Source organism: Vulpes vulpes, chromosome 10 (genome assembly GCF_048418805.1).
Source record: "Vulpes vulpes isolate BD-2025 chromosome 10, VulVul3, whole genome shotgun sequence".
NCBI classification, from domain to species: Eukaryota; Metazoa; Chordata; class Mammalia; order Carnivora; family Canidae; genus Vulpes; species Vulpes vulpes.
In genome coordinates, this window is record NC_132789.1 from 77,064,170 (window position 1) to 77,077,217 (window position 13,048).

At 40.6% G+C, this 13,048-nt stretch overlaps 1 protein-coding gene across 1 annotated transcript in view; it reads left to right on the forward strand.

Annotated features, from left to right (window-relative positions):
- SLC17A8 (solute carrier family 17 member 8) overlaps positions 1 to 13,048 on the forward strand; it is a 44,915-nt gene that overhangs the window by 18,318 nt on the left and 13,549 nt on the right. The window contains exons 3-9 of the mRNA XM_026013078.2: positions 2,750 to 2,868; positions 5,152 to 5,266; positions 6,575 to 6,662; positions 10,891 to 10,977; positions 11,335 to 11,474; positions 11,600 to 11,749; positions 12,690 to 12,822. Coding sequence (XP_025868863.1) covers positions 2,750 to 2,868; positions 5,152 to 5,266; positions 6,575 to 6,662; positions 10,891 to 10,977; positions 11,335 to 11,474; positions 11,600 to 11,749; positions 12,690 to 12,822 — 832 coding nt within the window. The remainder of the gene's footprint in view (positions 1 to 2,749; positions 2,869 to 5,151; positions 5,267 to 6,574; positions 6,663 to 10,890; positions 10,978 to 11,334; positions 11,475 to 11,599; positions 11,750 to 12,689; positions 12,823 to 13,048) is intronic.

A 13,048-nucleotide genomic window follows, 5' to 3' on the forward strand; every position in this document is an offset into this window, starting at 1 on the left:
GGCTCAGCAGAAGAACTGCCCCCCCCTTGCCTTTTCCAGTTTTGGGGGCTCTCGGTGCTCCTCGGCTTGTGGCAGCATCACTCCCATCTCTACCCCTGTCTTCACCTGCACTCTTCCTCTTCTGTCTCAAACCTTTCTCTGCCTTTCTCTTGCAAGAACATGTGTCTTTGGATTTAGAGCCCAACTAGATAATCCCGGAAAATTTATCTCAAGATCCTTGATTTCTATCACATCAACAAAGCCTTTTTCCCCCCGAAGAGGGTAGCTTTCTTAGGTTCCAGAGATTTTTGCGTGTAAATCTTTTGGGGGCCATTCTTTACACAATACCTGACACTGTGGTTGGCTTATCATAATGGTGCAAACCCGGGGCCATTATGATTCTAATGGAGCTCCAGCGGTGATGGAAGTCAGTTCTGGGCAGGCCCAAGTGCTTTTAGTCATGTATAATATCCTTCAGAGATTACCTGAAAGCACCATCTCCTCAGAAGGAAAAGTATGAACAGGGGACATCATGATTGGTAATTAGCCTCTGGGTGATGTGGATCTTTAGTTCCCTGGGTCATTTTGTGACTCAAGACAAAGAAGTCTAGTCTCTATTTCTGAGTAAGAAAGTCAGGTCTCTACAAGCAGAGCAAAGAGTGTAGTTTTTTTGGGTCAGGTGGATAAGAGATCTTGATCCTGGCTCCCCTTGTAACTAGTTGTATGACCTTGGGTGAGTAAGTTAATGTCTCTAAACCTCAATTTCCTCCTCTAAAGAAGAAGAGCCAATAATCACCTCTGGGTGTTCTAAGAATTAAAAGAGGAAATATATGGACAGTGCCTCAAAAAATTATGTCCCCCTTCTGCTCCAAGCTCCCAATGGTTTCCATCTTTCTTTGAGGAAAAGCCAAGGTCCTCTTGGTGACTTAAAGGGCCTGTCATCATTTGGACTGCTCCCACTTTAACTTCTTTTCTCATGTCCTTCACTTATTATCCCCCAGCTCTCCTGACATCTTGCTGTTCCTCCAACCTCAGGGCTTTACACTTGCTATTTCTCTGCCTTGAAAGTTCTCTCAGATGATCAACAGCATGATTTGCTCCCTTCTTTCCTTTAGGGCTTGACTCAAAAATCACTTCCTCAATGAAGCCTTCTCTCCCTCTTATCCAGCACTTCCGGTCCCCTTCTCTGCTTTAGTTTTTTCTCCTTGTCCCCAGTCACCATCTAACAGAGTCTATACTTGTTTACTATCTGCTATCCCTACTGGCATCTTTGCAAAGACAACAAATACTGTTGTCCTCCTGTTCACGGTTGCATCCTCAGGGCCTAGAACAATGTGTGGCATATAGTAGCACAAAATAAAAATTTGGTGAGCTGATTTGAATGAATGACTATTAGCTTCAGTTTACTCCCCCCCCCCTTTTTTGAATAATCTCCACACAATATGGGGCTTGAACTCATGCCCTTGAGATCAAGAGCTGCATGCTCTACCAACAGAGCCAGCCAGGCAGCCCAGTTTCATTTTTACTCTCAAACTTCAATTTTCCAATTAGTAAAATGGGAAATATGGCAAACAGGACAGGCCAATGTTACATGGGACTGTGATCACCCAGAACAAAGAGGCAGTTCTTGTTTGCATTAGTATTTATACCATCTAGCCCCTGACCTGGCATGCAGGAGGCACTCGGTGAATGTTGAATAAATGAGCCAATAAATATGTAACAACTTGTGATGGGAAAATAAACTGACAAAAGTTTATAAGGCATACCATCTTGATAAATAAGAACCCCTCCTCTGTAATTGGAACACCTTGCATTTTGATATCATTGCCTTTTTTAAAAAAAAAGATTTTATTTTTAACTACTCTCTATAACCCAATGTGGGGCTTGAGTTGTTAAACCTGAGATCAAGAGTTGCATGGTCTAGGGACCGAGCCAGCCAAGCACCCCAATGCTTTACAAAGCCGTTCATGGATTCATTCATTTGGCAAATATTTCCTTGCACCTTCTATGTTCCAGTAACTTATTTTAAGTACTAAAGCTATAAAGTCAAAAGGACTTTAGAGTTGCTTGCCCTAGTGTGGGAAATGGATGTGTGAATGGCTAGTTTGAGAAGTTGAGAAGAGCACTGGGCCATGGCTGTAAGGACAGAGGTCTCTGGGACAAGTGAGGACAAAGTGACCACTTCAAAAGGGAGCTGGGGAGCTTCCCCAGAAGGAGGTACATTTACAATGAATCTGAAAAAAGTGACTTTATTTGGGAAGAAAATGAAGAAAGGGGGTCTGGCCCTGGAGAATCACATTTTCTTTTTCCTTTTTTTTCTTTTTAAAGATTTTATTTATTTATTCACGAGAGACAGAGAGAGAGAAGCAGAGACACAGGTAGAGGGAGAAGCAGGATCCCTGCAGGGAGCCTGATGTGGGACTCGATCCCAGGATCCAGGATCACGCTCTGAGCCAAAGGTGATGCTCAACTGCTGAGCCACCCAGGTGGCCTGATAATCACATTTTCAATATTTTAAGAGTTGTCTCATTATATATATGTGTTTGCATTTAAGTTTGTACACAATCTCTCTTTGCTCTCACTAGAAGACAAACTCAATGGCAGGAGGGAGTTTGTTGTGCTTGTTGTTTGTTGTGAAGCCCTCCACAAATATTTGTTGAATAAAGGAAGGAAAGAAGGCCCTTGTGGGGTTATTATGTAGGATCATCAGTGAAAAATGATGGTCAAGTGTTTTCTTACAAATGCAACTGTATCTGATTTTTCATTTCAGACAGCACAATTTAACTGGGATCCAGAGACAGTGGGCCTCATCCATGGATCTTTTTTCTGGGGTTATATTGTGACACAAATTCCAGGTGGTTTCATTTCAAATAAGTTTGCTGCTAACAGGTAAGGTAAACTGATAGCACATGAATGTGGTGCAGATCATGACATGATTTTGTGTTTTTAAAAAATCTGCATAGTTCTCTCTCAATTTGGAGATGCAGAATGAGAGACAGGAACCATTCCAATAGGTGTGATTCACAGATATTAATATGATTCTGTTCTTACAAGTCTCTTTTTATTTACTTTTTTGTCTAATTTATCTTGCAATTCATGATTATGTAGTAAAAAGAGCAATTGAATCTGAGTCAGAAGAAATAGTTCCTGGACCCTAAATAACTCACAAGGTGACCTCTACTGAGTCACTTTTTTTCCTTCTCTGGGTCTGTTTCCTCATCTGTGAAATAAAGCATGGTTTAGACTGTGTTTGAGTTTCCTTTGATAAGTGACATTCTGTGATCCATGTACTACGTTTAGATAGTCCAGTATCACACAGATTTTGGGGGCTTGCCTCTAGCTTGCAAGATGTCTTTAATGCCCTTGAAATTCTTTAGTAGGTGTTTGAGCAATTAAAAGTATCCAAGATTAAAAAAAAAAAAAAAAGTATCCAACACAGAATGAGCCATCCCAAGGAGCAGTTGAGTTCTCTATCACAGAGGTATTCAAACAGAAGAAGATGGCCACTTGGAGGATACGTAGGATGTATATATAGCAGAAAAGGAGTATATGAAATACTTCTAGTTTTCTTCCAAGTGTGTGTCCTTTGTGATTGTATGTGTGGGTTTCACGAACTGTACCTTCTGATAAAGCAGCATTTCTCAAATTCTAAAACACAACTCATTAGATGGTAATGAAATCAACATAGTGACTTACCAATGAGCATTTTCTTTTTTTTAAATAAATTTATTTTTTATTTGTGTTCAATTTGCCAACATATAGAATAACACCCAGTGCTCATCCCATCAAGTGCCCCCCTCAGTGCCCATCACCCAGTCACCCCCACCCCCCACCCACCTCCCCTTCCACCACCCCCAATTCCTTTTCCAGAGTTAGGAGTCTCTCATGTTCTGTCTCCCTTTCTGATATTTCCCACTCATTTTTTCTCCCTTCCCCTTTATTCCCTTTCACTATTTTTTATATTCCCCAAATGAATGAGACCATAAAATGTTTGTCCTTCTCCGATTGACTTACTTCACTCAGTATAATACCCTCCAGTTCCATCCACGTCGAAGCAAATGGTGGGTATTTGTCGTTTCTAATGGCTGAGTAATATTCCATTGTATACGTATAAAAAAAGAGAAAAATGAATGTAAAAAATGTATAAAAGTGTATAAGAATGTATAAAAAAGAGAAAAATAGAAGAGGAGATAATCAAATAGAATAAAATTGGATAGAACATATTTTAATTCATTGCACACTTAAGTATTGGTTTTTGAATATTGGTTGAGTATTGGTTTTGGTATTTGGTTTTTGAGTATTGGTTTTGAATACATTGTGTGCAATATAAAATATATGCTGTTTTATGGGTTAAGGTAAAAAAAAAGTTTGAAAGTCCATACCATCAGATGTCTTTCATGCCCTTGAAATTCTTTAGTAGGTGCACAAGCCTGACTTTATTTACTTACATTTTTGGCTAATTTGTGTCTTCCATTTATGGTCACTTACTGACTATTCTTTTCAAAAAGTGATAAAATACTGGCTCATATTGTCTCCAGGGTTACTGCCCACATTTCTGCCATAAAAATAAATAACACATAATATTTCCCAACATGTTAAAAGGGCTGATGCATCATTAGTGTATGAGAAAGAAAGAAAACACTGCTTGTCCTCTTTTCCCAGGATGGGTGGTCGGGGCAGAGAGGAGAAGACAGGTGGCACTGGGTAGGGACCTGGGGGTTCTGACAGATACACACCCTGTGCTTGGCTGGTCCTAGGACACAGACTTCTTTCAAAGAGTATGGCCTTCTGGTCAAATGACAGCAGGGTCATGAAGGAGGAGATATAATCCAAACATAAGAGTCAGAATGAGTCAGTTGGGTAGAACCAAGCAGAATGGTGCATCTCCAGCAAGCTCACTTCACCTTGGTCAACCTCCAGCCTTCATTCAGGGAGGACGTCCCTGTACTGCCAAAAATCTGTCCATAATGGGTCTAGGGATGAGCTCAGGACTTAAAGCTACCCAACAGTTTAGCTGGGGTCACACCAGAGCCTGACATGACATCTGTTTCTCTGTTTATTAGTTTCCATGGTGATATTCCATGGGTCGTGAGGTTCATTTCCCATGTTAAACCGAAGTGCCCACCCACAAAGGGAGGCTTGCCCAACTCACACAGTGTTTTGGTCCCTCAGGGTCTTTGGAGCCGCCATCTTCTTAACATCAACCTTGAACATGTTCATTCCTTCTGCGGCCAGAGTGCACTACGGCTGTGTTATGTGTGTCAGAATTTTGCAAGGTCTAGTGGAGGTAGGAGATTCCTTCTTTAACGGGTTTTGATGCCACTACCTGCAGTATGGTCCTCTAGATGATTCAGCTTCTAAAGAAAACCTGCGCTACTTAATTTTCTGGTCTTCCTCCTTGTCCCGCTATTTCCCCTTCCTAGTTTTCATGACAATCATGTATACTTTAATTAAAATGCCTTGGATGATTACAAATTTATACACAATGAAGAGTCATTTCCTAGAATGTAGAATTTCACATGAGCCAGCAGCGATCTCAGAGATAATCTAACCCAACCCTTGTCATTTAATAAATAATGAAGCAGAAGCCCCGGTCCTATAGTTCACGTAGCAGGGGCCCTTTCCACAAAAACAATTTAAATGGATTTGTTAATAAATCTGTAAAATTCCTAGAGTGTAATATTACACAAAGATTTCACTCAAAGAGTTGTTGAATCCCTATGTCATACACTGGAAACTATTATAACACTGTATTTTAACTACACTGGAATTAAAAAAAAAAACAATAAAAAATTTTAAAAATGTGAATCTAGGAAAAATGCAAAAACCAGTCCTTCCTCAAGAGCAGTACAAAAACAGATGGTGGGCTAAATCAGGCCATAGTTTCCTAAGCCCTGATGTAGAGCAATGTTTCTCAAGCTCATTCACCTCTAACCTTCGTTGCTTTTGTCATATCCATGTACAATTTGTGCTTTGTTTGCCCACAGTGTTTCCCTAGATCAATTCATTAAAAAAAACAAAAAACAAAAAACAAAACCACACACCGAAAAAGAACCTCATCGTAAGCAACAATATTTTTGAAATCATGGGTTTCACATGCCAGGTACCTTTTTTCTTAAACCCTATTAGAGTATATTTGCGCCAATTCTGATTTAAAAAAAAAAGTAGTTTGTTGTAGCAACTCAAATCCAATTCTAGTTCCACTAGAGGGACATATACCACACTTTGGGAAATTCTGATGGGTGGAAAGAACATGATATGCACAGCCATGAAGAGTAGAATGTACTCACTCAATGGCTCTTAGCCTCAGATTCTGTATCTTGGAATGAGGGGATGGACGAGCTGATTGCAGAAATCCCTTTCTGCACCAATATTCTATAATAATATGGACTATAAAGGCCCTTTCCTCACCATTCTTATGTTTGAACTGATATTCAAATTGCAGCATCTGTGCCATGAGTTAAAATAGCTGACACAAGCTATTTATGAATTGGGTTTTTACACTGTAGCCTCTCTTAAAGAAGCAAGATCCACATATTAAACACCACAGAAACTGTAGTCAAGTCAAAAAGTCTATTTTCAACTCTTTCACCAGGGTGTGACCTACCCAGCCTGCCATGGGATGTGGAGTAAGTGGGCACCACCTTTGGAGAGAAGCCGACTGGCCACAACCTCTTTTTGTGGTAAGTGTATTAGAATCATAAGTTTTACTTAGGGAAGCTTCGGCTTCACGTGAAGACCCTACTATGTAGAATTTCTTTTGTTCATATAACAGAAGTCCAAAGGTGAGTGACTGCTGGTATTGGTTTTACTGCTCGTAATCTAGCATGTTATGACTTTCTACTCCATTGTCCTAGGAGTGATAACTTTTTACTCTCATACTTGTTCCTCAGGTTCACAAGGTGGCTGTTAGAGCTCCAGGCATCAAGTCCACATTGAAGGCAGGAAGAAGTGGGGATGGTTGTCCTAACTACATCTCTTCCTATTATCAGCAAAGCAAAAGCTTTCCCAAAACCCCTTAGCAGGCCTTCACATATTTCCTTGGCCCTAATTGTGTCATATGTTTCATCAACTGCAGAGGCAGTGAGGAAACCAAGTGCAAGCTTTTCCAGCACCATTAGTAGAGAAAGATGGAAAAGAAGGGGTAGGAAGTGGTTGTTGAATGAGCCAACAAATGGTATTTGTTGAAGTCAAAATCAGAAAGGAGAGAATCATCAAGTATCTTGCTCTTGTTTTTACAGATAGAGAAACTGAAACTAAAGTGTAAAGTTAATTTCATTGAACGGAAAATGAGGTTCAAGGTCACATTGGGCATGAAATCGGAGCTAGACCACCTGAGTCTTAATTCAGAACTTTCCTCACTACACATACAATGTACATGTTATAGGACAGATCTGTTAATTAATTTTTGCCATTATAGTCCAGATGAAAAAGAAGCCATCCACCTCACCTGAAAGTATGTCAGTGGTCTTAAGTAATTCCTGGGTGACCCACCTTCACCTTGCTGAGGTTGTCTTACTCTAAGTCATGGGAGTGGCCTTCTCTGTATCTCTGGAATAATCAGTGTTCCAAGCGTCTACCTAGATGCCAATCAATAATTTAACAAGGACAGTGCAGGCTGACCCCATTAACGCAATATATTTTCCATTTTTTTTTTTTAATGGAGGAAGGGGCCCAGGCAGACAAAAGTGCCTTAAGTCATGAAAGTCACAACGGGGACTGGGCAAAATTAGGATCACAATTTAGCACTGCCTGGTTTTTCGAGCTAGTGTGCCTTTCCTAGGAAACACCAACCTATATTTCTTCTTCTTTTTTTTTTTTATTCAGAGGCAGAGAGAGAGAGAGGCAGGCAGAGAGGTAGAGACACAGTCAGAGCGAGAAGCAGGCTCCATGCAGGGAGCCCGATGTGGGACTCGACCCCGGGTCTCCAGGATCACACCCCAGGCTGCAGGCCGCGCTAAACCGCTGTGCCACTGGGGCTGCCCCCAAACTGTATTTCTTAGTGAAAAGGAGAAATAAAGCTTCCTCTTAATTTTTGTGAATATTTTAATTTATTTCTCCTTTTTACCTCCTTAATAATAATAATAAATAATATTATTATAATAATATAGAATAATATAAAATATCTAGAATAATGTATAAAATATTATATAATAATATTCTATATTATTATTAATTTATTATTTTATTCTATCATAAAGAATCCCTGGGACTTTGGTGTGAAGTATTCACCAATATGCCCATTTTATGCCTTGCTTGGAACTGTGTGTACAGCTGAGATATCTTTGCATCTTTAGCCTTTCTTGTCCTTAGAAACCATTTCTGTTCTCTTGTTTGTAGTTCAAGATCATCTCCACTTCGACTACTGACCTTGAGCCAATTCTAGAAGAAAATAAGATTCTGACCTTGTGGATTGTCAGATCCTTGATCTTATTTTCTTTGGATGGCTTATTTACAAGGCTTTTCATTTTGATTTGCCAGCAAAGCAGGAATGACTAGCTGCCACTCCCCATTCTTGGCGTCTTTATAACCCTTAAAGGGCTGATTTAAGAAATGGTTGACTCTCAAGGAAAGTTACCTGATCAAAGTCATGGGCTTTATTACTCTTCCCAGCTAAGGTGTGGCCTTGGTTTGAAAGAACAGCCAAGGAAAAATGTCATTAGAAGGAAACCCAAATTTGGGGTTAATCAGTTCTTACCAAAAAAGTAGTGGAGTTGGCAGGAATGTTAGGAAATATCTAGTGCAGTAAGTTTTCCCAGCTAGTAAGGACAGATTTAGGGACTCTCCTACTCCTGATGGCTACTCCTCCTCCTCATGCCACTCAACAAGCACTGGAGGGCTCCTCTGTCCTCTGCTGTCTGCCTACAGAGGGATCAAGGTGCAATCAGCTCCCCCAGGGCCCTGTGGGTGGCACACCCCACTGAGGTATGCTCAGGGGCTGTGGGTGTGACAGGAGATTACAGTCAGCCATGTCTAGAAGGAGGATGAAGAGTTTGTCTACTAGACAGGGAAGTTCAGTTTCAAGTATAAAATTTCCTCAATGAGAGAATTCTTACTATGAAGAATTAAGGGGCTTTTTTTGGGTAGAGGAGGCAGGATCACATTATGCAGTAGTTATGGAAAAAGGCTTTGGATTCCTACAGACTTGGTTCCTGCCATTCACACCCGTATGCCCTCTGGCAACTTACCTCCCCTCCCCCAGCCTTGTTTTTTTTTTTTTTTTTCAGTTCAATAGACTTTATTTAGCGGTGAAAGCTTGAGGCAGGATGACCAAGCTGTTAGTTATTCCAATTACAAAAGAAACATCATAGACAAGGTGCCAGAAACCTAAGGTCTCCATAAAGCATTTCAATGGATTCAAGAGTGACTTAAAAGTATACAACAATGGAGATGACTCAAAGTAACAAGACCAACTGTTTTTAAAGGGAAGTGATAGATAGGGAAGTGACATTGGTACCAATGCCAAGGAGTTGAAATAAGGGTTAAATAAAATCATAGGTTTAGAATCCTCAACACAGTAGTGGCCACACCGAAAGCCCCCAATGCATCCTAGGTGGTGGATTTATCTCCTGATCCTCCCTGTCCCTGGCATTCTCCTACCCCTCACGTCCTAGAAATTTGGCCCAGGGAAGACCACCTTCTTTCCACCCACAGCAGAGTCAAGCCTGAAGCTCTTTCTAAACAAAATGCCTTGGAATGCTTGTCTTACTGGTTTGAGGAAGTCTGAGGCTGAAAAAAATGCATTGTCATGCTGTACATTATAGTCTCATGATAGTTGGGGTTTGTGCGGAACTAATTACAGCTTACAGAACATCTTTGTGGACAAAGTTTATTTGAGTCTCAAAAATATCTCTGGGAGATAGAGATTTCATTCTCATCTTCTATCTGAGGATAATGACTCTAAGTGACTGAGAGACTCCCTCAGGGGTCATGATGTTCAAATTTAGGATTCCCAGGTTGTGCCTTTCCTGGCCAGTCAGGCCCAGCTTGGAAAGATAGGATTAATCTCTTTCTCTAGAAGATCCCCTTACTCCCATTTCTTGATGGTCTTCCTTAGCACTGAGATTTAAGGTGCAGAATTTCCTGTTGCTGCTGCTCACTTTTTCTGAGCAAGATTTTTTTTCATTCACAGCCCAAAGCAAATTTCAGGTAATAATTTTTTTTGGGGGGAATCCAATGAATATTGATGGGAAGTTTTTAGGACTCGTGTTTCTACAGCAGATTATCATGGAGCTGTAGGGGACAGTGGAAACCAGGCCACTGCCTCTAGCATTCGTGATCTCGTCTAGACTAGATAAATATCCACCTGTAGGTAAAGTGTTTACAAGGTTAGGTGTTTACAAAGAAATAAACTTCAAATTGGGCCCATTCTGGGGGTAGATGGAGAGCAGCCTTCCTGTTCATTCTGCCATCCTCGAATAGAACTGTTTCCTGATTTTTTAAAAGAAACCAAGACTCGAAAAAGTATGATTTCTTAATAGTTTGAAGTCGCTCATTTAAAGACTGAGGTGATCATTCTTCTGAACCGTGAGCTCTGAAAGGCAGATCCACGTGCTCCTTTGCTTCCTATCTTCAGCCCATGGTATTGTACCTGGTTGAATTTTTCAAATCTCTGTTAGATTTTTTTTTCTGATCTGTTTTTTCTATTCTTTCATGTAATTCAAAATTACTGTGCCTGAGTCATCTTTGCCCAATCCTTCCATGGTACCTGGATAAAGTCAAAGGGTACCCAGTGACCTTTCTCTCCTGGAAGCGCTATTTTAAGGTACACTGGGAGTGTGTCCCTCTGCACGGAGGCATTCTGGCTCTTGCTCAGTTTGATCCATCTTCATTTCCACAACAGGAACTCTAGATAGGTTGAAGGGGCCTGTGTGGCAGTTGTTCAGTTTCCTCCATGTTTTCTTGTTCTAGGCTCCTATGCAGGGGCAGTGATTGCCATGCCTCTGGCTGGGGTGTTGGTACAGTACATTGGATGGGCCTCTGTCTTTTATATTTATGGTGAGTAAGTTGACTTCATGAGTTCCCATGGATGACTCATAGAGTTGGTATTTCACTATATAATGGGGTTGGCTAAGAATTTACTCTATGAAAATAGAGGTTATTAAAACAAATGTATCATATAAATGGAATACTTGTCTGCTTAAGATTCTTTCAATGCTTATATTAAAGTAGAGTTCCTTAGTGAGAACAATATTGTCTTTCTTTAAATACCAGTTAACAACAACAACAAGCAAAGCAACAAAATAGTTTCTCCTAAATGAACATTGTGCCATGTGGGAATATTTTGAGAATTGGAATATTTAGAGACAGAAGACAAGGAAACCATAACTGTAAGCCTCTTGTTTTGTACTGCAGGCATTTTTGGGATTATTTGGTACACATTCTGGCTATTGCAGGCCTATGAGTGCCCAGCTGCTCACCCAACAATATCCAGTGAGGAGAGGACATACATAGAGACAAGTATAGGAGAAGGAGCCAATGTGGTTAGCCTCAGTGTAAGTACAGATGGAAAGACCAAGACTTATCTCTTTCTCTTTCTCTTAGTGATTGTGTTGTCCTCTTAAGAAAAATTACATGTCAATATAGTTACTAAATTTCTCATGGTATTTTTACTCTCTAGAAATTTAACACACCGTGGAAAAGATTTTTCACGTCATTGCCGGTTTATGCAATCATTGTGGCAAATTTTTGCAGAAGCTGGACTTTTTATTTGCTGTTAATAAGTCAGCCTGCTTATTTTGAAGAGGTCTTTGGATTTGCAATAAGTAAGGTAAACACAGAGACGCTTCAAATATTCTTGAACTTTAAATCTCTTGCTTCTACTGAGAAAATCTTTGTGTGATAAAATAATTAAATTGCTGATCAAAATTCATAATGCTCCTGTGACATCAAATACCCTAGAAGTCAGACAGGTTTTACATCCTAGGCACAGTATACATAGCTATTTAATATCTTCTTCATAAGGATCAGGCTGTATTAAGCTGCTTTTAAAGATGTATGTTCTATCTGAGCTCAAAGTAGTTTTGAAGCTAAACTCAACGACTGCATATGAGGTAAGGATACAAAGATTTCCAGGTAAGATGTTTTTGTGGGGTTTACCCCCCCTATAAATTACTCGGTGAGTAGAAGTAAGGGCCTTAAAGCTCATTTTGCAGACCACCCATTTTTCTGTAATGGTAGTTGTAGCATTAAAAACCATTGCCTTGTATGGTTTAGAAAGAACCTCTTTCAATATCCTCAGCCATTGCCAATATTTCAGGAAGGAAAGATGTAGCTGGTGAAGCATAAACCATCATCATGAAAGACATGACCTCCTTTCTACAAGGGAAAGAACAGCGGCCGTAGAGGTCGATGTGTGCATAGCTCCCGGTACTGTCTGAAGTGACCGTGGAGAGCTAGCAGAGGCAAGTCACAGTGCTTGCCATCAGTCAAGGCTCACTCTGTGCCCAGTATTTGACTATCCTGTGCCAGGTGTTATGGCAGGTGCTGGGGATGAATGGCAGATGAATACCAGTTGGGTCTACCCTCAAGGAGCTTCCAATCTGGTACTTAAAATTATTCACTCATTCATTGTTTATTTTAAAATTCAGGACTATCTGAGTGCCAGGTAATTAGATAATTAAACTTGGTTTGGGGGGGGGGCAGGGAATTAGGGAAGTGAATCTCTCCAAAGCAGCTAGAAATAGCTCATTGTTCTTTATTCATTCCAGGTGGGCCTCCTGTCAGCAGTCCCACACATGGTTATGACTATCATTGTGCCTATTGGAGGACAGTTGGCTGATTATTTAAGAAGCAGAAACATTTTGACCACAACGGCTGTCAGAAAAATCATGAACTGTGGAGGTACTATGGATTTCATTGGTGGCTTAGGCAGCCTTTAGAGAATGAGGTGAAACTGAGTTGCAGAGCATGTTTTTGAGGTTATGCCGAACCATTACAAGGATCTTGGGGCACCTGGGTGGCTCAATTGAGCGTCCGACTCTTGATTTTGGCTCAGGTCATGCTCTCAGGGTTGTGAGGTTGAGCCCAGTGTTGGCTCCATGATCAGCGGGCAGTCTGCTTCTCTCCC